The sequence below is a fragment of the Oryctolagus cuniculus genome, chromosome 18 (assembly GCF_051225735.1).
Source record: "Oryctolagus cuniculus isolate XC-2025 breed Fujian yellow rabbit chromosome 18, ASM5122573v1, whole genome shotgun sequence".
NCBI lineage: Eukaryota > Metazoa > Chordata > Mammalia > Lagomorpha > Leporidae > Oryctolagus > Oryctolagus cuniculus.
The window spans coordinates 10,885,924-10,912,621 of NC_142884.1; the positions used below are offsets into that span (position 1 = coordinate 10,885,924).

A 26,698-nucleotide genomic window follows, 5' to 3' on the forward strand; every position below is an offset into this window, starting at 1 on the left:
GAGAGAAGCAAATCAAGGCCGCCCAGAGCACCCTCCCACACCCACTCCCGCCCCCACCCCCTCCAGAAGCCAAGGCTTGGACACCCACACCAAAATAACACTGTTTTATTCCAACCTGGAAGTTCAGCAATCCAAGCCCAAGTCTCCAGCCCAGCCCACCACACGGCAGTGCCCGCTCCTACTCCTCCGGGCACCACCAACCCGCCTGCCAAAGGGGCCAAGTCTCTGGGTCTGGGGAGAAGCCCCCCAGCCCCCGCCCTCCTTTCTTCTCGCATCCCCCAGTCCCTGCCTGCTCTCTCCTGCATCCCTGTCTCCACCCCCTCTTCTTGCACAATCTGCTCTCCCTGGCTTTCTCCCCCCTCCCCGCCCCCCAGCCCTCCCGGACTGAGCAGGCCACTCCCGCCAGACTCCCTCCATATCCTGCTGTCCCCCCCTGCCCCACCCCCCCGCTCTGTGCCTTCCTTGCCTCTGTGCACCTCTCACTCCACATTTCCTCTGCCGAGGGAAGCCCCCAAGCCCACCCTGGCCAGCAGCGCCTTATCCAAGACCTAATAAACACTGTCGGTTTCCCCTCGGACCACAGTGAGGTCCCTGGGTGATCCCAGGGGGGTGGCCAGAGGGGCGTGGCCTTAGCCCGGTTTTTCTTTTATCTTTGGGATCGAAGAATGCCTCGCCCCCTTCACAGTGGATGGTGGCGGGCAGGGGCTCCGGGGCTCTGACTAGCAGTCCCTGAGCAGGTCCACGTGGAACAAGGCTGCCCCGGTGAGGAGGCGCGCGGCGAAGACGTGTCTGCAAGGCAGGTGGCGGGCCGCGTGGATGGAGCAGCTACAGCGAGTCAGGGCCCCGTCCAGGAAGAAGTCTGAGTTGCCGTCCTTTAGGGCAAAGCCAGCTCCTGTCCAGTGGAAATCCCTGGTCCCGTGCTGCCTGGCAAAAGCCAGCTCCTCGGCCACCAGGTCTGCCAGCTCCGGCCCGCAGGCGGCTCGGAATTTGGCCAGGGGCTCCCAGTCCACTTCTTCCTCTTCCGCTCTGGAGCGGCAGCAAAGCCTCTTGGGATCCCGAGGGGCTTCTCCTTCACCCCCTTCCTGCGGGCTCTCTGCAGAGGCCGGGCCCTCGCTTCTGGGGGCTGCCCCGTCCGGATCGACTTCCAACAGAGTCCCCGGCTCCGCGGTGCCGCACGTGGCTCCAAGCCCTGGCCCCAGACACCGCCCTCCGGCGTCCCCCCACTCCAGCCCTTGCCCTGCCCTGCTCTGGGCGCCCACGCACCGGGGCACCCCGCCTCCGTCCTCCGCTGCGGCGACCCTCACGTCCCCAAGCCGGACCAGAACGACGTCCTCCAGGCCCTGCCTCCTCTTCACCGCCCACCTCGCCCCTCTCTCCTCTGCAGTCTCCGGCGCTCGTCCCCCGTCATCGCCCCAAGGGGGCGCCCTTTGGTCCCCGTTCTCAGGGAGCGATGCCAGGGGCTTCTCCAAATGCGCCCCCCTCCAGCCCAGGCCCTCCAGCCCCTTGTGGTTCTCCACTCCCCCCTGGGGCCCCTTCCAGCCTCTGGTTTTCAGTCCGCCTTCCCACTGGCCACCCCTCCAGTCTCTGACCTCTGGCCCTCTCAAGTGCTCTCTGTCCAGCTGGGACCCTCTCCACACGCTCCCCTCCAGCCCCCTCCCCTTCTGGCTCCCCAGCTGCCCACCTCTCCAATCCCTCACCTGCAGGCCCCGCCCCTTCTCACGTTCCAGCTGGACCCCGCCCCAGCCCCTGGTCTCCAGTCCCCTTGGCCACTCCTGCAATTGCGGCCCCCTCCAAATGCTCCCTTCCGTCGTCGTCGCCCCTGTCCGGTCACCGGTCTCCGGGACCCTCCCCCTCTCCTTCTCCACCTGGGGCCCCCTCCCCGGCTCGGCCCCGAGCCATGCGCCCCCGCCGTCGGGGCCCTCGGGCGCCGCCTCCCCAGCCGCATCGGCCCACTGCATGGCCACCAGGTCTCGGAGACACTGCGCCACTCCGCGCGACGGGCTCAGGCGGCGCAGCAGCCGCCGGCGGTGGCCGCGCACCAGAGCGCACGCATCCAGGTCGCGGGCCGCCTCGAAGGCGCGGAAGCGCACCCACATGTCGCGCCGCGGCGCCCAGTTGCGTTCGAAGTACTGGACAAAGGCGTCGGGGCCGTGGGCGCGCAGCTCGGCCAATGCCTCGGCGTAGGCGGCGGGCGAGGCGGCGCCGGCCAGGCGGCACAGGCGCGGCCACAGCCCCGGGTCCTCGCGGCCCGCGCCGCCCAGCTCCTGCGCCTTGCTGAAGAGCGTCTCGAGGCCCTGCGCGCGGCAGATCTGCACGCGCGCGCCTGGCAGCAGCTGGCGCACGGCCCGCAGCTGCGCCGCCACCTCGGGCCCGGCCGTGAGGCAACGCACGCGGCCCTTGACGTCGGGCGCGCTCTGCAGCAGCGACACCAGCACGAAGCGCAGCAGGCTCGGCGTGCCCGGGCGCGCCACGCAGCAGGCGGCCTGGCGCGCGCGCCCCGCGCCGTCCACGCACAGCACGGCCAGCAGGTCCAGCGCGCCCTGCAGGCCCGGCAGCCGGTCCACCAGCAGCATGCGCGGGAAGCGCCGCAGCAGCGCCCGGGTACGCGACGTCAGGAAGAACACGGTCTCCACCATGGCCTGGTCCTCCACGAACACCAGCTTCACCTGCGGGCAGAGGCAGGGGCGGGGCCAGAGGTCAAGGGTCTCCGGGCCGGCTTCTAACCACGTGTTCCTGTCTCCGCGCGCCTCTCCCGCCGTGCCCTGCTCTCCCGGTCTCTCCCTGTCTCTGTGTGTTCTACCGAGGGGATCTCACCCGCCTGATCAACCTCTCGGCCCCTGGGTGCCTCGTCCATAGCCCACCTCGGCCCTGAACTCGCAAAAACCCGGCCCCACTCCCCGCCCCCGCAACTCAGGCCCCAGTTCAGGCGCTCCACACCTCGCACGCGCGATCCGTCCCCCAGGCTCTCCCCTGCTTCCCCCATGCCCCTGGCCGCCACCCTGGCTCCAGCCACCACCAACGTCTATCCTGATGACCCTCGCAGCCGCCTCCCCGCTGGGCTCCCAGTGGTGCCCACGCGGCAGCCCAAAGGGCATTTTCAGCTTGCACCTCCCTGGGCTTGGAACTCTCCCTGAACCTGCATTGCAGCCCAAACTGTGAGCCCCCAACACAGCCTTGGGCACTCAGACCCTCGGCCCTCATCTCCAGTCTCTGCAGCCACCTCGGCCTCAGCCACTTTGGCGCCTGGCGTTTGCAAAAGAAGTCACTGGGCAGGGAGGGGAGATGGGCAGCTGCCAGCCAGGGGCCTCCTGTATTGGCCGTTGGAGCCATTTGGGGAGTGAACCAGCAGGTGGATGAGCAATCTCCTCTCTCTCTCTCTGCCTCCGTTTATAACTTGGTCAACATCCCCCAGCCAGTAAAAGGCCCAGCCAGAATGTATACAAGGCTTTTAGCACATACTGGGGTACTTCAAAAAGCCCATGGCAATGGGAATTAGAAAATAAGTACATTTGGGTGCATTTTTTTAGATCCATGCAGTTTTTCATGATACACATTGCTATGAGCTTTCTGAAAACTACTTGCAGGCATGGATTTCAAAGATAAAGTTTTTAAATTGGCATTTTCCCATGTACCTTCCAAAGCACTCGCGGTTCAATAAAATGGAGTCGAGGTACTAGGGTGACTTTATCATCGCGAAGATGTCTGGGAAAACGGGCAGATAGCCACAGGCAGCATCCATGCCCTGTGGGAGCCTGTGTGCTAAGCGCCAGCCCCGTTGTCACAAGAGGCGGTGGGAGGCCCTTGGCGGACCCGCCTCCCGTGTGCCAGGTCATTGCGGGTCTCCTCCTGCTGGACACTTGGCGCCTTTGCATCTTCCACCACCATTGCACAGGCACGTGACTGGTCGTAGCCAATGAAGTGTGACCGGAAGTGACCTTAGGAGTCGCTTCTGGGCAGAAGCCTCAAGTCCCTCCCTGAGATGGGGTTGGACTCCCACCCTCCTGTGTCCCCAAATGGCACCAATGAGTGGTACTTCCCACTGCTCCCTGGTGGCCTTGTAGGGGACCCAGCAGTAAAGTTCAAGTGAAGCCACTGAGCTTTGAGGGCCAGTCTCTCTGAGAGCCAAGCCCAGGGCACCCTGACTGGCCGTGTGAAGACATCCTGCCATTACCCCCTGCTTCGTCCTACCAAGAGGGAAGCAAATGAGTGGGATACACTGGGACCATTGCCTATTTGGCGTTTTCTTTCTAAAAAGGAATTGTGCAAAAATTCACAGGGTCCCAAAGGCAAATAACTTGAAGCTGCCCGGCATGGGTCCTCTCCCACCTCTTGGTTCTAATGATTTTGTTTCCATTCACTCGTCCTGCCCCGTCCACAGTTCGTGGTATTCTTCTAGCATTTATGTATAATTTCATCTTCTCAGGCTGGCACTGTGGCGTAGCAGGTAAAGCCACCGCCTGCAGTGTTGGCATCGCATATGGGCACCAGTTCAAGTCCTGGCTGCTCCACTTCCAATCCAGCTCTCTACTATGGCCTGGGAAAGCAGCAGAAGATGGCCCAAGTCCTTGGGCCCCTGCACCCACGTGGGAGACCCAGAAGAAGCTCCTGGCTCCTGGCTCCTGTCTTCAGATCGGCACAGCTGCAGCCATTGTGGCCAGCTGGAGATTGGACCAGAGGGTGGAAGACCTCTCTCTCTGCCTCTCCTTCTGTGTGTAGCTCTGACTTTCAAATAAATAACACAGCACATGAAGTCCACTGTTGTGCACCTTGCTTTTATGGCCTAAAACCTACCTGAGAGATCTTTCCAGATCAATCCCTAGAGCTACTCTCGCTCTCTGTTAGTGCTTCGTGGTATTCTGTGGATGGGCGCACACGGGTTATGTAACCAGCACCCACTTCTGCAGTCTCATGGTTCCCCATCCTTTGCTGTCACCAGGCACAGTGATACCACTGTCCCAAAGTCCCACGTGGCCACGCCTGCAGGATAAACTCCCGGCAGCGGGAGTGCGGGTCACAGGGCCAGCGCTGCGGTCACTCTGGCAGACACAGCTAAACTGCCCTCGGCTGAGATGGTGCCAGGTCAGCATCGAGCAGAGAGAGGCCCCCGCAGGTCGGCACCCCCCTCTCAGAAGGCAGACAGAGCGCACCCAGGGGAGAAGGCTGAGCTCTCGGCCCAGACCTGGTTCTGCTCAGGCTGCAGCTCGCTGGTGTCTGGGGTGGAGACGTGACTGCCAGGCATCGCTGCCTTGGAGCAACTTCTAAGAGGTCTTAACACCTTTGTGGATAAAGGGCCACCCGGTGCTGCCCACCAGTGGTGCCTGTGTGCTGTGGCTCTGGGGCATACCTTGCTTCTCTGGCCCCCCTCCGAGACCAAGAGAGCCACCCTAGCTCAAGAAACGCCTCGGAAGCTGGCTTTCCCACGCAATCCCTCCTCTGGAGACTGCAGGGAATTGAAAAGAACAGTACCTGGTTGACGCTAAGCCCGGTGTTGGGATGAGAATAAGGAGCTCTTTCTTATACTATCAATATATCATCAATCATGCAAGGGCAACGCCGGGTGGGGCTCTGGGTAACAGTGGTGGCCCTGCCACACCTCTCTAACTTCCCTCTCTCCCAAACCTCAGCTGTGGAAATGGCTGTTCCTAAAGCCAGGGCTAAAGGGAAGGCGTGGATATTTGACAAGTGGAGGCTGGAATGCAGGCAGGCAAATAAGCTGACCCCCTCCCCACCAGATGAAACAAAACCCCATGAATCCTAAGCCAGCGACTTGGGAACACTGGGATCCAACAGCAGAGCCCCGGCAAGGGACCGGCTGCACCTGCTGGAGAGGGCGGGGCTAACCCAGAGCCTAGTGGGGGGAGCTGTTTGGGGAGCAGCTGCATCTCTGAACCCCACGTTGCCCTCCCCCTCCTGGGACTGAGGGTTTGCTCTGCAGACAGGGACAAGCAGTAAAGGTCACCGGCCGTGGAGACATCAGGCCCATGCAAGGCGCAGGGCACGGGGCTGGAGTGCATCCTGCTGACCCGGCCACTCCCCAGCCCTCCTGCCCTGCATGCTCCCAGAAGCCTGCGGCATGGCGTCTAGCCCGAGTCAGGGGTTTGGAGGAGTTTTCTCCCAGGGGGTTTGAGCAGCTCTGACACCTGGCACTCACCAGCACTTAAAGCAAGATGCAAAATAGTGGGTAGCACAGGCCCCCACCAGGTTAAAAATAGACACCCCAACACACCTGCCCCAGGGAGGCCTGTGCTGTCCTAGCCAAAAGGCGCCAGCCGAGGACTCTGCGACCTCACCCCGGGGGGGAGGGCGGGGGGCGGCAGGGTCCAGGGCGCTCTTCACCCTGCTGCCTTCCGGCCTCAGAGCCTGTGCCTGGTGTATAAAACAGTCAGCGGTTCAGTGCTTCCTTAGCCAGGATAGCCTCTCAGGGGTTGCTAGGACTTATTTCTCTCTGGGTATTCACATCCATACGTGGCCTTGGTTCGCTCTGGATTCCACAACAACCTCCCAAGAGGGAGTTTAAAGGTGAACCACTCTCCTGTCCCGGATGCAAGGTGTGCCCCCGCGAAGGGGCGGGGCTTAGTCACTCAACCCTGGCCAGTGGGCAACAGTCAGTGAAGACCGGCAAGGAGTGCGGTCCCTGTGTGTGTACCCATTTCACAGTCTGGCAAACTGACCTGGCTGGGGTGGTCAACCTTCTGGAAGTTAGACTGTGGGGGAGGGGGGTGGGAGAGAAGGGGAGGCTTCATTTTCAAACTGGGAAATGCTGCAGGCAAGTAGCAGTGAACACAGATGACCCTGGACCCAAACTGTGCGTCCAAGTTCAGCTCTGGCACGACCTAGCTGTGTGACCCTGAGCCGGTTCCTGGCCTGTGTTCCAGCTTCCTGGTTTGTAAAAGGGGTGCAGAATGGTGGATCTTTCCTTGGAGGGCCCTAGTGAGACTGACATGAATGACAGAACCTGCAGCACTTAGGGTAATGCCTGGCGCACAGCGGGTGCCTGACAAAAGTCATGAGGGGGCCGGCGCAGTGGCACAGTAGGTTAAGCCTCTCCCTGCGCTGCTGGTAGCTCATATGGTCACCAGCTCGAGTCCCAGCTGCTCCACCTCCAATCAAGCTTCCTGCTAATGCACCTGGGAAAGCAGTAGAAGGTGGCCCAAATGCTTGGGCCCCTGCACCTGCTTGGGAGACCTGGAAGAAGCTCCTGGCTCCTGGCTTCAGATTGGCCCAGCTCTGGCCATTGCAACCATCTGGGGAGCGAACCAGCAGGTGGAAGATCGATCTCTCTCTCTCTCTCTCTCTCAATTCCACCCAGACATTGAATCACAGCAACAGGAAGTGGCATTCTCACTGCTCCTCCAACCCACAAGCCGGCTCTGGCCACTGGGCCTTTGCACCTGCTGTCCCAAATGCCTGTGATGGCAGCCCGGGGGGTCCCTCCCCTCCCCTCCACGCCATGTCCCCGGCGTCACCTTCACTTCCCTCTCGAGGCCTTCCTCGCCTGGATCCCCCTCCAAGCCCACCCTCGCCTCCTCACTCCGTCACCTCCTCCTCCGTCTCACTCTCCGTCCGGGTGGTGAGTGCCCAGGTGTTCCCACTAGGGAGCATTCGCCTGACTGCATACCTTGCATTTTGTACATTTCCCACGAGCGCAGGCCAGCTTTTTAAAAGAATGTTTAAATCTCACTTTCCCTCACCTGGGCCTCTCTTCCTCTTAGCTCCCAGCTCTATCACCCTCAAGAGTCTCTGGGCTGCTGGCCTCTCCCGCTGCCGCAGCTGCCAGTGGCTATTAAAATCTCAATTAATTACAATACAATAAGCTCAGCCCCTGGGTCGCTAGGCCACCCTGCAAGTGCTCACTGGCCACGGGTGGCTGGGGGCTGCCACAGTGGGCAGCTCAAGGGCCCGGAACATTCCATTGTAGCACAAAGTGCTGGCTGGGCAGCGCTGCATGCCGGGGGCCACTGCGTCCCGCCCCCTGCAGCCTCCCCAGCGCCTCGGTGCGGGAGTAATGAATGCATGGAAGTGGGTGGAGGGGTGGAGGATGAGTGAAGGGATGGCCCAGGGTCCTGCTCCCCCCACTCCCAGAGACCCTACCTTGGCCTCGGGGTCGGTGCGGAAGAGCCCCTCGAGCACGTGCAGGGCGTCCAGGACGCCGTGGTCCGGGCCCTTGCAGTGCGAGAGCAGGCGACGCACGTCGGCCGGGGCCACGAACTGCTTGGAGATCTTGTTGGTGAAGCGTACGGGCAGGCAGGCGTTGGCCAGCAGGTGCCCCGGGCGGAAGTGGTAGGCGAAGTCAAGCGGGCAGGCCGGGTGTGAGTGGGTCAGCTGGCACTCGGACACCACCAGGCGGTCCCGCAGCGGGCTCAGCTTCACGGTGATGAAGGCCGGGCAGCTGGGCTGGGGGGCCCTGCGGGAGGAACGACCACCGACCCCGTCACTCCACTCTGCCCGTCTCCTCGTCCTCGCTCTGGTTTGGTTGAGCAAGGATTGCTGTGAGCGCAGAGCAGTGCAGAGGGCCCCCAGTCTCCCCATGTATGAAGTGGGAAGGGATCACCACCGTGCCTTTCTCCCGGGGCTGCCGGGAGGAGGAAGAGAACTGGCAGTACCTGGGTACTTGTAGAAGTTGGTGGGAAACGGCATTACAAGGTAAATCAATTCTGGTTGAAAAAAAAAAATTGAAAGTCATGCCTAATTCATAATCCACATTTTCCATGAATCCATTGATGATCTTTTTTTTCTTGCACCAAGATAACCTTATCTTTTAATCACACTTTCGATTTGTTGGAGTGCCCTGGTACGGAATGCACTTCATAAACGGTGCCTGCAACCTGGTGCCCACCACAGGTGTGGTATAGCTCTGCCCCTCCCGCCCAGCCCTCCCGACATGGAGTGGAGGTCTGCTTAGAGTTAGCAGGAAACTTTTCAGGAATCAGCCATTTCAGAGAGTGCTGTAGTCTGCTGGAAGATCTGTGTGTGTGTGTGTCTGTCTGTCTGTCTGTCTGCCTCTCCCTATCACTCTGCCTTTCAAATAAAGTGAAAATCTTTGAAACAAACAAAAGGTCGCATATGCAAAATGGTGCTCAAACTGGATCCTCACCAAGCATATAACCAACGGAAGTCCTAGGAAAATGCACGGCACACCGCCAGGGGCCCAAAAAAGCATGCTGGGAGGCAGGGGACTGCAAGCCTCACGCATGGCCGACGGCCCCACGGAGACCGCCCAGCAAGCCCACTCAACACAAATGCCTGCCCACTGGCACCTGACACTGTGTTCTAGAACATTCACGGCAGCACTCGTCACGTTGGCTGAACACCTGCGACGCACACATCCCAGCAGAACGAGCAGTAGGGATGAGGGAGCCGGGACCGTCTCCAACACGGGGTGCGTTGCAGACCTGCTGTGTGAGAGGAGCCCCACCCCCACCCAGGAGCAACCCCTGTGTGTATCTACAGAGTTCCACTGAGAGCAGAGTTAGCCTCTGCCACGCACATGTCCACCCTCTGTGGGGGCGGGAGGGGGCTTCTTGGGACCAGACGGGGTTCATTTCTGGTTCTGGGTGCTGGCTACACATGTGTTCCTCTTTGGGGAAATCTATCAGGAGGCGTGCACAGGGTGGTAGCACTTCTGGGGGGGCGGGGGTATGTTCCACTTTTTCTTCTTTTTTTTTTTTTTAATTTGACAGGTAGAGTTATAGACAGTGAGAGAGAGAGACAGAGAGAAAGGTCTTCCCTCTGTTGTTTCACTCCCCAAATGGCCGCCAGAGCCGGCGCTGCACTGATCTGAAGCCAGGAGCCAGGTGCTTCCTCCTGGTCTCCCACGCAGGTGCAGGGGCCCCAAGGACCTGGGCCATCCTCCACTGCCTTCTTGGGCCACAGCAGAGAGCTGGGCTGGAACAGGAGCAACTGGGACTAGAACCCGGTGCCCATATGGGATGCCGGCACTGCAGGCAGAGGATTAACCAAGTGAGCCACAGCGCTGCCCACCCACCCCCCACCCCCCCCCGCTTTTTCAAAGTGCACGCAGAAAGCCTGCGTTTTCTAGCAGTGTGGCAGGGAGCCTGCCATCCCCCCCGGCCCCCACCTGGGGATGTTCACATCTCGTGCCAGGGCTGTGCACGCATCACCACAGGCAGCAAACGGGACGCTCCAAGTGGAACTGCATTAAGGGCCTTGAGATAGGAGAGTCTGTGTTATCCAGGTGGACTCCGTGTCATCAGGGGGTCCCTCTAAGGGGAAGAGAGAGGCAAGCTGGTGGGACATGACAAGGGGCTGCCCAACTGAGGGAGGGCCATGGGAATTCAGCCCACCCAAATCCTGTTCTGGGGTGCCAGGGCTTCTTTGCCAACCCCAGGTTCCTGCTAGTACAGAGCCTGGGAGGCGGCAGACCCAGGTAGCTGGGCCCCAGCTTGCATTGAGTTCCCGGCTCCTGGTTCAGGCCCAGCCCCAACTATTCTGGGTGTTTAGGCAGTGAATCTGCAGACAGGAGCACTCTCTGTCTCTGTGCTTCTCCAACAAAGAATAAAATGGAAACAGAGGAGGTCAGCGCTGTGGCGCAGCGGGTTGAAGCCCCGGCCTGCAGCACCAGCATCCCTATGGGCACTGGTTCAAAGCCCAGCTGCTCCACTTCCAATCCAGCTCTCCTGGGGAAGAAGAAGAAGATGGCCCAAGTCCTTGGGCCCCTGCACCCATGTGGGAGACCCAGAAGAAGCTCCTGGCTCCAGATGGGCTCAGTTCCAGCCATTGTGGACACTTGGGGAGTGAACCAATGGATAGCAGATCTCTCTGTAATTGTCTTTCAAATAAATAAAATAAAATTTTTTTAAAATGAAGGACAAGACCTTGCACCAAAGACCACGGGAAGTGGTGCCAGCTTTCCTAACCCTCAGCGCTGCATGGTCATAGAAGGCATTTTGCACAAACTGAAGACCCGACATGCAGCCACCACGTCACACACAGCCACCTGCTGCCTGCCTGGCCACACTGCAGGCTATGAAGCCTTTTCAGTTCCTGTCCTCACACTCACCGCCCTGCCGACCCCCGGGGCGCTCCCCCAGCTCTGCCAGGGCTCTCTGAGCCTCCTCTGCAGGTGACAGCATGCTTGGCCCAGGAAGCCGCATAGCTCAGGGCATGGATGGAATCAGCACGGGGAGCTACAACCAGGGGAGAAAATCCGCCCACACGTGGTCCTTGCACAAAACATGCAAAACGTGCACCTGCTCCCTGCAAGGGGGCGGGCATTCCTCTGAGGGGGAGCCTCAGCCTACAGGAGGCTGGTGTGCACAGAGCAGCAGAGCTGTCACTCATCTTGTGCAAGGGGCCAGGGAGGAAATAAACACGCAGCCGGCCCAGGCCCTGGGGGTCGGCTGATGCCGGGTTGGAAATACTCGAGGGAAATCCCTGTGCCCGTTGGACACCGGCTGCATGACTCAGGTTATGTAAAAACCACACTGTCACACACAGCGCTTGAGCGGCCCCTGGAGTTGATTTCTGTGGGGGTCCAGGAACCAATCCCCATAGACGTTGAGGGGCAACTGTAGGAGTGAGTGACTGAAACCCACTTGGTAATCTAGACCCCCCCCCCCCGGCACAGCTCCCCTGGGACACAGCACCCCAGTGCACACACACCACCCACGGTCCTGCCCGTTCTGCCTCCGGAACCTTTCCCAACCATCCACTTCTTCCATTTCCAAGGCCACCAACCTGAATTCTCTCCCCCTCCCTGTCCCTTCTTCACCTGGTCAACGCCTGTCATCAGGCCTCAGAGCCAGCACCACCTCCTCCAGGAAGCCTTCCCTGACCACCCCCAGGCTAGCACCAATTCCATCACAGATTGGATGGATGCCTGTCTGTAATGCATGCTCCCCACTGAAACCCCAGCATCTAAGACACACAGACTGACAGACACACACACACAGCCCTTGTGCACAGCAGGTGTTCAGAACAAATCTCTTAGATGAATGGATTTTGGTGCCTAGAACCAAGAAATCTTCAGAGGGCAAACACATCTCTCTCATTTTCATAATCCAAGATTCAAAGATGGCAAGTAGAGAGGGCCAGTGTTGTGGGTTAAGCTGCTGCCTAACAAGGCCGGCATCCCTTATGGGCACCAGTTTAAGTCCCAGCTGCTCCACTTCCAATGCGGCTCTCTGCTATAGCCTGGAAAAGCAGTGGAGGATGGCCCAGGTCCTTGGGCCCCTGCACCCGTATGGGAGATCCAGATGCAGTTACAGGCTCCTGGCTTCTGCCTGGCCTAGCCCCGGCTGTTGTGGCCATTCGGGGACTGGACCAGCGGATGGAAGACCTCTCTGTGTCTCTCCTCTCTGTAACTGCCTTTCAAATAAATAAATAAATCTCAAACACACACAGGAAGTAGAGTGGATGAGGAGGGGAGGAGCCAGGCTCAGGGTGGACACTGGTCCACGGATCAAGCTACAGCTCCTGACAGCAGCAGCCTGTTTAGGTCTTGGCTGCTCTGCTTCTGGTCCAGCTCCCTGCTCATGCATCCTGGGAGGCGGCAGACGACGGCTCGAGTGCTTGGGCCTCTGCCGATCCCTATGGGGACCCAGATGGAGTTCTGGATCCTCACTTTGGACAGGCCCAGCCCTGGCTGTTGTAGGCACTGGGGGAGTGAACCAGCAGAGGGAAGAGCTCCCTCTCTGTTGCTTTGCCTCTCAGTTAGATGAAAGCAAATACAGAACTATTTTTCCAAAAAGGCATGGGCGTGGGGTGAGCCTTCGGCCTCGTGGTAGACGCTGGTTAGGATGCCGGCATCCCACACCAGCGAGACCCTGGCACGTGCCGGGGTCTCGCTGGCTGCACTGGCTCCTGCCTCTTGTTTCCTGCTAATGCAGACCCTGGGCGGCAGCAGGGTCGGCTCCCATAGTTGGGTTCTGCCTCACACCTGAGACCTGGACTGGGCGCTGGGCTCCTGGCTTCCCCCTTGGCTGCTGCAGGCATTTGGGGAGTGAACCAGTGCAGGGGAGCTGCGTCTACTCTCAAACCCATTTTTTTAACCACGCTGTGCCCCAGCCTTCTCATCTGGAGATGGGGGTTTAACAATGGCAGTGGCCTCTCCAGGAGGACTGAGGACTACGTAAGGCGGACAGCCAACAGGCCAGCGCACAGCGGACGCTCGAGAACACCCGAGCTGCCGTCTCCAAAGACACTTCTGCTGCTTTTCAAAGTTCCTCTGCTTTGAGTTCCTTGTGCCACCCCTCTTCCCCCATCCCAGCTCCTCTCGACCCAGTGGGCTGTCAGGATCCTCCGGGTGCTTGGCCAAGGCTGAGCGGCACAGCAGTGGAGCCGGAGCCGGCGCTGCCACCTGTCATCTCCCCCCAACCTGGCCCCTTTGCCACCTGCCTTCTTGGAATCCCCCTGTTGCATTCTGAGCTCTGGGTTCCAACCAGCGCCGAAGGACACGCACACGGCAGGCGCTCGGTGAGTACCCATTATGTCCACCTGGGTTCCGTCAGCACAGGGAGAGCCCAGAGCTGCAGTTCTGGGTGATGGCTGCTGATCACAGCTCCGATCTCTGTCTCTGAATTAGGGAGCTGACCAGCGAGACCGGTAACCCCGCCATGAGCGAGTGTTCTAACAAGGATGGCGAGAACAGCTCCCAGGGCACCCGTTTGGGGCTAGTGGCTCTCGGAACGGCACGAGGGGAGTTATAATAAAAAGCCTATTTTGGGGCAAAACCAAATCTTGAATGCAGCCATCACATCATACTTTTCCCATAGGAAAAACCTTGTTTTGCACCAATGTAAACTGAACTTTCAATTTTTCCATGAACTTCTTCACGTACCTTCAGATCGGCTCACTTAACCCTCGCAGAACCCACAAGACAGAGACTCATACAACCCCCCTTTACCAAGAAACTGAGGTCCAGGAAGCTGAAGTCCCTTGGCCATGTGCAGGAGCCATCCAGTCCAGGCTGCTGCACCTGCCATGGCAAGTGTGCCGATACAGCCCCAGGCTCAGTGCCGCTCTTAGGCTTGATTTCAGGGTCTCCTCACAACAGCACTGAGGCAGGCACTGCCACGAACCCATTTCACAGACGGGAAAACTGAAGCCCACACCTACCAAGCCACTGCCCAAAGACACCCACCCAGGGTGTGGCAGAGCCTGCAGGCATGGCCCGTGCCCTCGTCCATGGGTCTCAAACCCACACACCTACGGGGCCAGGCCGCAGGATGAGGGAGTGACAATGTGAAGTCAGGGCAGAGCGGGTCCCATGTGTCCCTTACCACCTCCTATGTGTCAAGAGGAGCTGAAACCCACAGTTGTAGGGACGACCAGCCTGGCTTAAAACCAGTGAGAGTGTCCCTGGCCAGACGGCTGTGGTCCAGAACTCAGGTCCCTCTCCCGCCCCTTCTGGAAACCCCCTATGAACCATCTCCCTGCCCGGTCTGAACGTTCCAGAACAGCAGGATTCTGTCTCTTGCTCATCAGTTCCCAGCCCCAAACTAAAACATCGCCAGCTCCCAGCCTGGGACAGTGCAATTCCTGAACCGACGATGGTTTTCAGTACCTTACTTCAAGGTGTGCAGAATCTGGCTCCCTGCTTCCTGCCCTGTCCCCATGCTTCTAGAATGTTCTGTGACTTCTATCTCCCTGTCTTCCTAAGAGTCTTTCTGAAAGCCCATGGCACAGAGCCACTGGGTCACCCTGCCCACGCGTCTCCAGGTTTCTAGAATGTTCTATGACTTCCTTCTGTTTCCCTGTCTTCTTAAGGGTCCTTCCGGAAGCCTGTCACTCAGAGCCACAGGGCACCCCCACACACACTGCGTCCCTAATTTCTAGAATGTTCTGTGACTCTCCCATCTGTCTCCTCCAGAAGGGTCTTTCTGGAATCTCAGATCCACTGGGTCACTGCAGCCCCCCAAGGCTCCACCACCACAGCCCCGTTTCTAGAATGTTCTGTGACTCTTCCATCTGTCTCCCTCCATAAGGGTCTTTCTGGAAGCTCAGATCCACTGGGTCACATTGCAGTCCCTCGAGGCCCCCCTACCACATTCCCAGTTTCTAGAATGTTCTGTGACTTTTCCATCTGTCTCCTTCTCCAAGGGTCTTTCTGGAATCTCAGATCCACTGGGTCACACTGCAGCCCCTCGAGGCCCCCCTACCACATCCCCGGTTTCTAGAATGTTCTGTGACTCTTCCATCTGCTTCCCTGTCTAAGGGTCTTTCTGGAAGCCCCTGCTATGGAGCCCCCCCATGACCCCGCCCCCCAGCCCACCCCAGCGGGCGCGCGCTCACGCACAAGGCGGGCTGGCCGGGCGCGCGCATGTCCTTGCACACCAGCCGCACGTAGCTGTACTTGAGCACGTCGATGAGCCGGTAGAGCGGCGGCGCGCTGGCCCAGGGGCTGCGCGCCACGTGCGTGGAGCTCTTGACAGAGAACACCACCAGCCGCTGCTGGCACCACGCGTCGAAGAAGCGGCTGAACTCGGCCCAGGAGAAGAAGGCCCGCTCCAGCAGCTCCTGCTCCTCCTGCCCCGCCGCCGCCGCTGCGCGGGGAGGGGGCTCCGGCAGCGGCTCCATCCTGGGGCCTGGGGGAGGGGGCGGGGAAGAGGCGCTGGGTGTCAGGCCCGGCCCCACCTGCTCGGTCCCCCTTCCCAAGCAGAGCCTTAACCCCTTATGTCCCGGCGTCCCCCGTGTTAGGACCCCTGGAAAGACCCAAGTGGAACAACGAATAAAGCCCTCAGGGTAACCTGGACGTGAGTGCTGTGTTGCTGAAATATTCTAACTGGAAACGGGTTCAGGAACGAGAACATCGCCCTAGATGTGTGTGGACTTCTAGCCAGGGCCCCCGCCCCCTGCACAACCGGAACTCCCCCCCCTCCGCCCGCTGTCACCTCCCGATGGGCCCCCAGCCCCAGGTTTATCCATGCACCTGCCGCGGCTCCGCCCCAGCTGTGGTCTCCCAGGCGCGGCTGCCGCCCCCAACTCCTCCACGGGCAACCCCTGCGGCTCCCGCTGCCCCAGGGCGCTCCCATCTCCAGGTGCGCGCCCCGCGGTCGGCCACGGAGCCTCTGCCTACAGGTGCGAGCCCCACTCGTGGCTCGTCCAACTCAAAAGTGTCACCGAGGTCCATCGCTGCTCCACCTCCTTCCGAGACGCGGCCCCCAGCTCCAGCGGCCGCCGCCGCCACCATCCCCCTCAACGTGCCTCTTCTTTCTAGACATGGCCCTCGGTCCTCGCGTGGGCTTCTTCACCCCCAGCCGCTGCCCCCACGCCCTCCCACCCGCTGCAGCTCGGGCCCGCCGGCTCCCGCTTCCCCAAGCCCTCTCAGCCCCGCTCGCCGCGGCCCCTCCCAGCCCCGCCGCCCCACCCAGCTGCGCCTCTCCGCTCCCCCAGATGTGCACCCTTCCCGCCCCCCCCACTCACCTACCCACCCCGGAGCGGCGTCCACTTCCCACAATGCCCCGCGCTGAAGCCCGGCCCGGCCCTTGCTCCCGGGATGCCCCGCGCTGCTTCTCGCCTCTCTTCCCGCCGTGCCTCGCGCGGCGGCTTCCCCCTCAACCTTCCTCTTACTCCGCCAGTCACCACCCCTGGGACACTCAGCTACACCACCCCTCATCTAGGGCGAGGCGAGGCGCGGGGCCGCTTCCCGACATGCTCTGCGGGAGGGCTCACCCCACTTCACCCCTTCTCAGGGCTCTCTAGTTCGGAAGACTACAACTCCCAGCGTCCTCCGGGCGGCGACGGCGGGCGGACCACGCCCCTCGGCTCCGCCCCCGCCCCCGCCCGCCGACGTCTCTGCGCGCGAATTCCGTGGCGCGAATTCGGGGCGGCGGGGCTGCGCGGAGCCGGGCCGACTGTGGTGCCGGGGATTTCGGCGCGCGGGGCCGGCGCCAGGCAAGTGGGGGCGGCCCGCGCGGGGGGCAGAGGTCGCTGGGGGCGGCGAGCGTGGGGGCCATGGCTCCGTCAGGTCGGGGCGTCTGTCGGGCAGCGGCCGCTGAGGACGCCTGAGGCGGCCGAGAGCGCGGGCGCGAGGGGAGAGCGCGCGCGAGGGGCCGCCGGCCGCGGGGCCGAGACAAGCCAGGCCGAGGCCCGGCAGTCAGCGGCCGCCGGCCGTGGGCTCGACCGCGGCGTCGGCGAAGAGGCCCGGAGGGGCGTGGGAGGCCCGGAGGGGGCGGGGCCGGGACAGCGTGGGGTGGGCGTGGGCAGTGGGACTTGGACACCGCCCAGGGGGCGGAGCTAGTGCGGCGCGCCGGCTGTCAGGGGTGGGCCGGGCTGGACGCAGGTGGGCACCGGGAGGGAGGTCAGTGGTCGAGTCCAGAGAAGGGCCTAGCGGAGGGCGCGGAGCCCGTGGGGCCAGACCCTGGGGAGGAGGCTAGAGGGGGCGGGCAGGGAGGCGGGGTCTTGACGTCCCCCGGGGAGGGGACGCTGGGAGGGTCGAGGGGGCGGGCAGTGCAGAGGGGAAGAGGGGCGTTGGGAGAGGGCCCTGGCATCTGATACCAGGGGAGAGCACGCAGCGGGGTTCGAGGGGTGGGTGGGAAGGTCCAGGCTGGGTGAGGCCTCCCTGGTTGCATTTTGTGCGGGGGTCCCCTGGGCGTTCCCAGCCTGCAGCGCTGACTCAGGGGCGGCGGGCTTAGACCTGAATCCAAGCTGCTTCTCCGAGCTGGGGCCTCGCCCTGGTGTGCTTCGTGGCCCGCCTGGTAGCCCTGATCCTGCCAGCTTCCTTCTGGTCCGTGGAAGGAAGAACTGCCTGCTCAGGGAGAGAGAACGGAACGTCGGATGTGGTTCCGGGAGCAGGCGGGCAGGGTGTGCACTGGGAGAAAGGCGGGCTCAGCCGTCCCCGCCTGTCACCCACGGACCGTTCACCAAAGACCCCGTAGGCTCCACTCCACAGCCTGCGGGCTTGGAAGATCCTGCTTATCAACCCTGAACTGTCATGGACGGATGTTTCTGCTACCCTAATTTGGGGTAAAAAGCATGTATTGGCCAATGCGTGCAGTACTAAGTACTGCTTAGGCCCTGCGGTCACGTCCCTGAATGAAATAGACAAAATCTGTACCTTCCAGGAACTCGGGTTTTAGCCCCACATTGCGCAATACGGTAGCCACTAGCCACGTGAGCTACTTAAATGTAAACTAATTAGAGCAAGAGACTTAGCTCCTGAGTCTCACAAGGTACATTTCACTTTTTTTTAATGGGAGGCATTTGATGCATGTATTTTTATTTTTTGATTTTTCTAGAGATTTATTTCTCATTTGAAAGGCAAAATTAGAGAAACAGAAGCAGAGAGAGAGAGGTGGGGGGCCTAGCATCAGCTGGTTCACTCCCCAGATGGCCAGCTGAGCTGGTCCAAAGCCAGGAGCTTCTTCCGGGTCTCCCACGCAGGTGCAGGGGCCCAAGGACTTGGGCCATCTTCCACTGCTTCCCCAGGCCATAGCAGAGAGCTGGATCAGAAGTGGAGCAGCTGGGACTCAAACCAGTGTCCATATGAGATGCTGGCCCTGCAGGAGGCGGCTTTACCTGCTACGCCACAGCGCCGGGCCCGCGTTTCACTTTTTTTGTGACTCAAGTTTCAGTTTTAAATTTTTAAGTTTTTTAAAATTTTCTTTTACTTGAAGGGCAGACAGCTATCTTCTGTCTGCTAATTTACTCCCCAAATGCCTACCACAGGCAGGAGTGAACCAGGCTGAAGCCAGTTGCCTGGACTCCATCCAGGTCTCCCACATGCATGGCAGGGACACAGGTACCCTAAGCCATCACCTGCCACCTCCCAGGGTAGAGTGTGCTTTGGCAGGAAGCTGAGCCAGAGTGGAGAGTGCATGGTGGGGTCCACGCCCCCCCACCACAGCCGCAGCCGGGGGGTCAGGAGGGGCTGCTTGTCCGTTAGTATTTGGGGGCAGAGCCGATGCCACTTGGTCCTGCGTGAGTTTGGGGTGTGAGAGAAGGCAGCGAGTCAGTGGGGATCCAGGGTTTGGGTTTGTTTTTTTTTTTTTAAATATGATGTACAGTAAAATACAGCCTTTGGTGTGAATGTTGAGTGGGAAACAGTCACATAAGCACCACAGTCAAGACTCCGTCCGTTACCCCCGGCAGACGCCCTGCCCTGTCTGCCAACAGCCTTCCCCGCAGCCACAGCAGTGTCTGCTCCGTAGCTGGTCTCGGTCGCTGTCGCTCTTACGGAAGCAAACCTCGCCGCCTCCCCGAGCTAGGCGCGCTGTGCTCACGCGCGCCGCCGTGTGTCCTCCCCGGGAAGCGCAGTCCTCTGAGCTTGCCGGCAGAGCTGCAGCACTCCTTGGCTCACAGGGTCTTGTGTGGACGCAGGGTTTCACTGGGAGTGGGGGGAGCAGTGTCCGGAGCCATGGGGTAGGTGAGAGACCACCAGACTGTTCCCAAGGGCAGTGCCGGCGCTGCTCTCCTCTTAGCAGAGCGAGAGTCCAGTATGGCCTGCCGTCTGAGCACGGCACGCTCTGAGGTCGAGTGGTTGGTGTTTGTTTCATATTGCAGTGTTGCTTACTTCATGTTTCTAGAACTTTCTGTATGAGTGCCCTTCGTTCTGCTTGCTTTTATCTGGGCTTGCAGAAGTTGTAAAGGAGAGAGAGCCAGTCTTCCCTGGTCTCCTAGCGGGGCGTCGTGACTTGTAAAACGGGAGTGTTTCTTGAAGGGGAAAGTCGTGTTTCTGATGTCATTGTTCTGCTTTTTCTATGAGAAATTTACCCAACCCGTGTCCTCAGCAAGTGTGTGGCTGTGTGTTTCAGGAACGCCTCACGGGACGAGAAGAGCAGGGGACAGGAGCGAAGCGAGCTGCTGAGACGCCAGCATGCAGCGAAGCATCATGTGAGGACCCCGCCATCCCCTCCCCACACGCGCATGCACATGCGCGCACACACACATGCATGCACACGTGCTCTTTCTCTCTCTGCAAGTCCTCTGCTGCTTTCTCTAAACCAGGCCATTTCTCAGAAGCAGTCGAGTTCAGCCTCAGGCTGGGCGCCGTCCCAGGACTTGAGTTGCGTGGAGGCCGGGTCGCGTTGTAGCGAAGCTTCCAGCTGCGGGGACGGTGGTTCTCAGGGGTGGCGCCGCTCCCTCCCCTGGGAACGTCGCCAGGGTCGGACGGCCTCTTTGGTTGTCAGGACCTTGGCACCTGGAGGACAGGGGACAGGCTTCCTGCCCAGGATGGCCACGGCCTCGCCGGGAACATCAGCGTCTCAGCAGAGAAGCCCAAGCAGGCTGGCTTCCAGAAATGTAACAGGGAATTTCTGGAATAAATGGCCTCAAGCGCAGCTCAGTCCAGTTGCCGAGCTTCGTCGCTGAGATCTGTCTCTGTCTTGTTAGCGCTGTTGGGCGGACTCTCCCTGGGATGAGCGGTCCCGGTGGGAAGAGCTGTGTCTGTCCTACCGTCCCGGCACTATCTAGAGGCGTGTTCCATTGGGCCAGCGTGGTGCGCCTGCCTGCCCAGAGCAGCCCCTGTAGCTTAGCGCGTGGTCTCCGAGTGCCCTGGCCCGGACGGTCAGATCACGTGTGCCGAGGGGACTTGAGTCAGCTGGGCGGCGGTGGCGGCCACAGGCGCTGGGCTGCGCTTTCCTTTGCAGTGAGACATCTTGGGGTAGGCGTGCGAGGCTGTGAGAACCGTCCCTCTTCCTGCTCGTATGTCCTGTTCCATTTACTTTGGAGTGGTTTTAGGTGCGCGGGAAAGTCCTACAGGTAGCTCAGCGTTTCCGTTGCTGGCGTCGTACATCACTCTGCTCCGGTCGGCGCAGCTGCCGGCAGCCAGACTCCACGTGGTCATTCAGGTCGCACGCGTGTCTGTTACTGTGCTTTCTGGGTGCTGTGCTGCACCTGGGTGTCCCGGCCCCTCACGTCTTCAGGGCGACCCTGGAATACCAGCTCTGCGGCCTGGGTCACTGCCGAGCCCCCAGGAGCAGGGCTGGCTCTGGCACTGTGCCGCTGTGCTTTCTCCTGTTTTTTTGTTGGTTTCTTGTGTATTTCAAAGGGTAGTGCAGATTTTGCTCCCATCCACTTAGTCACTGCCCAGATGCCCATGATGGCTGGGCTGGGCCAGGCTGAAGCCAGGAGGCTGGCGCTCCATCCAGGGCCAGGGGCTCTGGCCATCACCCTGGACCTGATGCCAGTGCCCACCCCAGTGTTGTTGAATGAGGATTGAGGTGTGTTGTGTTTCTCAGGTGACCTGGGACAGAAAAATAAGCACAGCGTGGACTCCTCCACGTGAGCCTCAGCTCCGCCGTTGGTCCTGGGGCTGTCTGCCCTGTTTAGAGCTGGGGCGGGGTGCTGGGGGGGTGAGCTGGGGCAGGGGCGCTGAGGGTGAGCTGGGGGGGTGAGCTGGGGCAGGGGCGCTGGGGGTACTGAGCTGGGGCAGGGGCACTGTGGGTGCTGAGCTGGGGCAGGGGCGCTGGGGGGGTGAGCTGGGGGGCTGAGCTAGGGCAGGGGGTGCTGGGGGTTGAGCTGGGGCAGGGGCGCTGGGGGGGTGAGCTGGGGCAGGGGCACTGGGGGGGTGAGCTGGGGCAGGGGGCGCTGGGGGTGCTGAGCTGGGTCAGGGGCACTGTGGGTGCTGAGCTGGGGCAGGGGTGCTGGGGGGGTGAGCTGGGGCAGGGGGTGCTGGGGGTGAACTGGGGGGCTGAGCTGGGGCAGGGGTGCTGAGGGTTGAGCTGGGGCAGGGGGCGCTGGGGGTACTGAGCTGGGGCAGGGGCGCTGGGGGGGTGAGCTGGGGCAGGGGGCGCTGGGGGTTGAGCTGGGGCAGGGGCGCTGGGGGGGTGAGCTGGGGCAGGGGGCGCTGAGGGTGCTGAGCTGGGGCAGGGGGCGCTGGGGGGGTGAGCTGGGGCAGGGGGCGCTGGGGGTACTGAGCTGGGGCAGGGGCGCTGGGGGGGTGAGCTGGGGCAGGGGCGCTGGGGGGGTGAGCTGGGGCAGGGGGCGCTGGGGGTACTGAGCTGGGGCAGGGGCGCTGGGGGGGTGAGCTGGGGCAGGGGCGCTGGGGGGGTGAGCTGGGGCAGGGGGCGCTGGGGGTTGAGCTGGGGCAGGGGCGCTGGGGGGGTGAGCTGGGGCAGGGGGCGCTGAGGGTGCTGAGCTGGGGCAGGGGCGCTGGGGGGTGAGCTGGGGCAGGGGGCGCTGGGGGGGGTGAGCTGGGGCAGGGGCACTGTGGGTGCTGAGCTGGGGCAGGGGCACTGGGGGTTGAGCTGGGGCAGGGGGCGCTGAGGGTGCTGAGCTGGGGCAGGGGGCGCTGGGGGTTGAGCTGGGGCAGGGGCGCTGGGGGGGTGAGCTGGGGCAGGGGGCGCTGAGGGTGCTGAGCTGGGGCAGGGGCGCTGGGGGGTGAGCTGGGGCAGGGGGCGCTGGGGCTGAGCTGGGGCAGGGGGCGCTGGGGGGGTGAGCTGGGGCAGGGGCACTGTGGGTGCTGAGCTGGGGCAGGGGCACTGGGGGGGTGAGCTGGGGCAGGGGGCGCTGGGGCTGAGCTGGGGGGCTGAGCTGGGGCAGGGGGCGCTGGGGGGGTGAGCTGGGGCAGGGGCACTGTGGGTGCTGAGCTGGGGCAGGGGTGCTGGGGGGGAGCTGGGCAGGGGCACTGTGGGTGCTGTGCTGGGGTGGGGGCGCTGGGGGCTGAGCTGGGGCAGGGGCCACTGGGGGGTATGACTGGGGCAGGGGGCGCTGAGGGGGGTGAGCTGGGAGGGATGAGCTGTGGCAGGAGGTGGTAGGTGTGAGCTGGGGCAGGGGTGCTGGGGCTGAGCTGGGGCAGGGGGCACTGGGGGTTGAGCTGGGGCAGGGGTGCTGGGGGGTGAGCTGGGGCAGGGGCACTGTGGGTGCTGAGCTGGGGCAGGGGCCACTGGGGGGTGTGAGCTGGGGCAGGGGGCGCTGGGGGGGGTGAGCTGGGTCAGGGGGCACTGGGGGGGGTGAGCTGGGAGGGATGAGCTGGGGCAGGAGGTGGTAGGTGTGAGCTGGGGCAGGGGTGCTAGGGGTGAGCTGGAGCAGGGGGCGCTGAGGGGGGTGAGCTGGGGCAGGAGGTGGTGGAAGCGTGGTGGGGGTGAGCTGGGGCAGGAGGCACTGGGGGGGATGAGCTGGGGCAGGAGGTGGTGGAAGCCGTGAGGGGGGTTGAGCTGGGGCAGGAGGTGGTGGAAGCCGTGGGGGGGTTGAGCTGGGGCAGGAGGTGGTGGAAGCCGTGAGGGGGTTGAGCTGGGGCAGGAGGTGGTGGAAGCCGTGAGGGGGTTGAGCTGGGGCAGGAGGTGGTGGAAGCCGTGGGGGGGTTGAGCTGGGGCAGGAGGTGGTGGAAGCCGTGGGGGGGTTGAGCTGGGGCAGGAGGTGGTGGAAGCCGTGAGGGGGGGATGAGCTGGGGCAGGAGGTGGTGGAAGCCGTGGGGGGGGGGGTTGAGCTGGGGCAGGAGGTGGTGGAAGCCGTGGAGGGGGGGATTGAGCTGGGGCAGGAGGTGGTGGAAGCCGTGAGGGGGGTTGAGCTGGGGCAGGAGGTGGTGGAAGCCGTGAGGGGGTTGAGCTGGGGCAGGAGGTGGTGGAAGCCGTGAGGGGGTTGAGCTGGGGCAGGAGGTGGTGGAAGCCGTGAGGGGGTTGAGCTGGGGCAGGAGGTGGTGGAAGCCGTGAGGGGGTTGAGCTGGGGCAGGAGGTGGTGGAAGCCGTGGGGGGGTTGAGCTGGGGCAGGAGGTGGTGGAAGCCGTGAGGGGGTTGAGCTAGGGCAGGAGGTGGTGGAAGCCGTGAGGGGGGGATGAGCTGGGGCAGGAGGTGGTGGAAGCCGTGGGGGGGGGGGGTTGAGCTGGGGCAGGAGGTGGTGGAAGCCGTGGGGGGGTTGAGCTGGGGCAGGAGGTGGTGGAAGCCGTGAGGGGGGGATGAGCTGGGGCAGGAGGTGGTGGAAGCCGTGGGGGGGGGGGTTGAGCTGGGGCAGGAGGTGGTGGAAGCCGTGGAGGGGGGGATTGAGCTGGGGCAGGAGGTGGTGGAAGCCGTGAGGGGGTTGAGCTGGGGCAGGAGGTGGTGGAAGCCGTGGGGGGGTTGAGCTGGGGCAGGAGGTGGTGGAAGCCGTGGGGGGGTTGAGCTGGGGCAGGAGGTGGTGGAAGCCGTGAGGGGGGGATGAGCTGGGGCAGGAGGTGGTGGAAGCCGTGGGGGGGGGGGGGTTGAGCTGGGGCAGGAGGTGGTGGAAGCCGTGGGGGGGGGGGATTGAGCTGGGGCAGGAGGTGGTGGAAGCCGTGAGGGGGTTGAGCTGGGGCAGGAGGTGGTGGAAGCTGGGGGGTTGTCGAGCTGGAGCAGGAGGCACTGGAGGCTGGGGCTGCGGGTGCTGTATCTTTCCTTTGCTCCCCTGTCCTGCAGGTCATTTTTTTACCCCACAAAAGAGGGGAAGACGAAGAAGCCTGAGAAGGAGACGTCCCACAGCGGCAGAGAGGCAGAGCCACCACCCAAGTACGCAGGGGCCCGGGGGTCGCAGACCTGAGGCCTTTGGCAGGCCTCGGGCCCGGGAGGAAGCTGTAGTCCAGGGGTGAAGGCCTCGGGCAGATCTGCCCCAGGCCCAGCAGGATGCAGGGCCCCGGTGCTGTCCTTGGGCCCCGGCCTCCTCCTAGGCCAGACTTCCTCCCGGAAGCAGAGAGGCTGGCCGCTGGCTTGGCCTCGCCTCAGTCAGATGACCGGCCCTGGCGCAGCCCGCTGGCCAGAGCATGGCCTGAGCAGCTCACATTACTCAGTCCCTGGGCAGGGGACTGCCTCCCGAGTGGGCGGGGTGGTAGATGGATGACCAAGAGAATACACCACGGAGACGCCCAGAGAGCACCCACTGACTGCTGGGAGGAAAGGAAGGGGGGAGGTGGGGGACGCACATGCGTCTGGGGCGGTGCCTGTCCTGATGCCCATGGTCCCCACCTTCCAGGGTGGCGCTGAAGGAGCGCAATGGCGTGGTGGCTGGGAGCGACTCTCCAGTGAAGAGGCCTGGGAGGAAGGTGGCCCGCGTCCTGAGCAGCGAAGGGGAGGAGGAGGACGAAGCCCTCAGCCCGCCCAGGAGCCAGGTCCGTCCCTGTCAACCTGTGCAGAAACAGCTGGGGGGGGGGGCTGCTGGCGGTAGTATGCTGGGGTCTCTGCTGGGACAGCACACGGACCAGGTGCTGGGAAGGCCTGCAGACCCAGCCGCTGTACCCCAAGACCCAGAGCCGGCCACCAAGCAGGAGGGGCTCAGCCCACTGTACCCCAAGACCCAGAGCCGGCCACCAAGCAGGAGGGGCCCAGCCCACTGTACCCCAAGACTCAGAGCCGGCCACCAAGCAGGAGGGGCTCAGCCCACTGTACCCCAAGACCCAGAGCCGGCCACCAAGCAGGAGGGGCTCAGCCCACTGTACCCCAAGACCCAGAGCCGGCCACCAAGCAGGAGGGGCTGAGAACCCAGCCCCATGCCATGTGAGGGAGGGTCGCTGGCCTGGGACTCAGGCAGTCGCCCACCCTGGAGCTGAGACCCGAGTCCCCAGCTTCAGCACCTCAGGGTTGTGTCTCCTGACGGCTCAGCAGGTGCTGGCTCAGGGTGGCGGTCACTGCAATGTGGCAGCTGCTTCCGGGCCAGTGCTTGCTGCCCCGTGCCCTTGTCTGAGAGCAGTGCTTGGCACCCAGACAGAGCACGCCCTCCGTGAGGCGGGTGTTCCTTAAACCAGGGGAGCCGTTCCTCATTTCCCTGTATATCCCACAGCCAGCACTGAGGCTCATGACCCCTCCTAGCTGCAAGGGAGCCTGGGACACGGAGTTGTCCGCCAGGCCAGAATCAGAGACTCAGATGCTGTAGAAAACAGAATTGTTAGGCCAGCGCCGTGGCTCGCTAGGCTAATTCTCTGCCTTGCGGCGCCAGCACACCAGGTTCTAGTCCTGGTCGGGGTGCTGGATTCTGTCCCGGTTGCCCCTCTTCCAGGCCAGCTCTCTGCTGTGGCCAGGGAGTGCAGTGGAGGATGGCCCAAGTGCTTGGGCCCTGCACCCCATGGGAGACCAGGATAAGCACCTGGCTCCTGGCTTCGAATCAGCGCGATACGCTGGCTGCAACACGCTGGCCGCAGCGGCCATTGGAGGGTGAACCAACGGCAAAAGGAAGACCTTTCTCTCTGTCTCTCTCTCTCTCTGTCCACTCTGCCTGTCAAAAAAAAAAAAAAAAAAAAAACACCAGAATTGTTCTTGGGTCCTTGATGGGAGACTGAGATCCTGAAACCTCCCTGGACCGTGGAGTGGTAGCCCAGACAGGGGACAGGGCCAGGGAGGAGGTGGGGGAGGGGAGGCACGGAGAGCCGTGCCAAGTTCCCACGCTAGAATTGCTCTTTCCTCCCCTTCAGAAGTCTGGTCCAGAGCGCCCACAGGACTCCCCGCCCAGCCCTGCCGCATCACCTGAGAACACCCCTTGCCCCTCCGACTCCTCCCCCGTGGGCCTGGCCACGGCCGGCATCCCAAAGCGCCTCACAGGTGAGGACATGCGGCCCCTGCCTTCTTCTCCCCACTTGGATTTCTGCACCAGGCGGCTGCCCCATGCCAGTCCCGATCGGACCGTTGTGGTTAAGCGCTCAGCCTTGCCAGCCATAGACTGTGTGGCTTTGGGTTGGCCCCTGGCCTGTCTGAGCTCTGGCTGGGTTCTCTGTCAGACAACACCTGCAGCACCGACGCGTCGGGAGGGGTAAAGGTTGATGTGTGAAGTGCTGAGCGTGGGGCCCAGCCCCGTCAGCGCAGTGCGTGTCGGCCATGACACGCTCAGGGTGGGGCCCGGGGGCCCCAACAGAGCCCTGAAGGTC

The 26,698-nt window shown here is 62.5% G+C and overlaps 2 protein-coding genes across 5 annotated transcripts in view; one reads left to right on the forward strand and one right to left on the reverse strand.

Annotated features, from left to right (window-relative positions):
• Positions 1 to 427: 427 nt before the first annotated feature.
• On the reverse strand, positions 428 to 16,588 carry ZSWIM9 (zinc finger SWIM-type containing 9). 4 transcript variants are annotated; one of them, XM_051837431.3, is made up of 4 exons: positions 16,384 to 16,588; positions 15,257 to 15,545; positions 8,092 to 8,404; positions 428 to 2,666 (listed from the first exon to the last, which is right to left on the reverse strand). In XM_051837431.3, the coding sequence occupies exons 1-4, from the start codon at positions 16,574 to 16,576 to the stop codon at positions 720 to 722; spliced, it is 2,742 nt and encodes a 913-aa protein (XP_051693391.1). In that variant the 5' UTR covers positions 16,577 to 16,588; the 3' UTR covers positions 428 to 719. The 4 variants fall into 4 exon arrangements, with proteins under 4 accessions (XP_051693391.1, XP_051693393.1, XP_089175506.1 ...); XM_051837433.3 differs by having other exon boundaries at positions 16,388 to 16,524; XM_089319380.1 differs by having other exon boundaries at positions 16,392 to 16,507.
• A 127-nt stretch (positions 16,589 to 16,715) lies between these two features.
• Positions 16,716 to 26,698, forward strand: part of LIG1 (DNA ligase 1) — a 33,122-nt gene continuing 23,139 nt past the window's right edge. The window contains exons 1-5 of the mRNA XM_051837429.3: positions 16,716 to 16,854; positions 19,713 to 19,791; positions 24,267 to 24,356; positions 24,817 to 24,952; positions 26,249 to 26,375. Of these exons, the coding sequence (XP_051693389.1) occupies positions 19,775 to 19,791; positions 24,267 to 24,356; positions 24,817 to 24,952; positions 26,249 to 26,375 (370 nt within the window). The 5' untranslated portion in view covers positions 16,716 to 16,854; positions 19,713 to 19,774. The remainder of the gene's footprint in view (positions 16,855 to 19,712; positions 19,792 to 24,266; positions 24,357 to 24,816; positions 24,953 to 26,248; positions 26,376 to 26,698) is intronic.

Coding starts and splice junctions, on each gene's coding strand:
- ZSWIM9 (XM_051837431.3), bottom strand. CDS start 16,576: ATGAGGGGTGGTGTAGCTGAGTGTCCCAGGGGTGGTGACTGGCGGAGT. Junction 15,546..16,383: donor CGCCGCTCCGGGGTGGGTAG/GTGAGTGGGGGG, acceptor CCCCTCCCCCAG/GCCCCAGGATGGAGCCGCTG. Junction 8,405..15,256: donor GCGCCCGGCCAGCCCGCCTT/GTGCGTGAGCGC, acceptor TTCCTCCCGCAG/GGCCCCCCAGCCCAGCTGCC.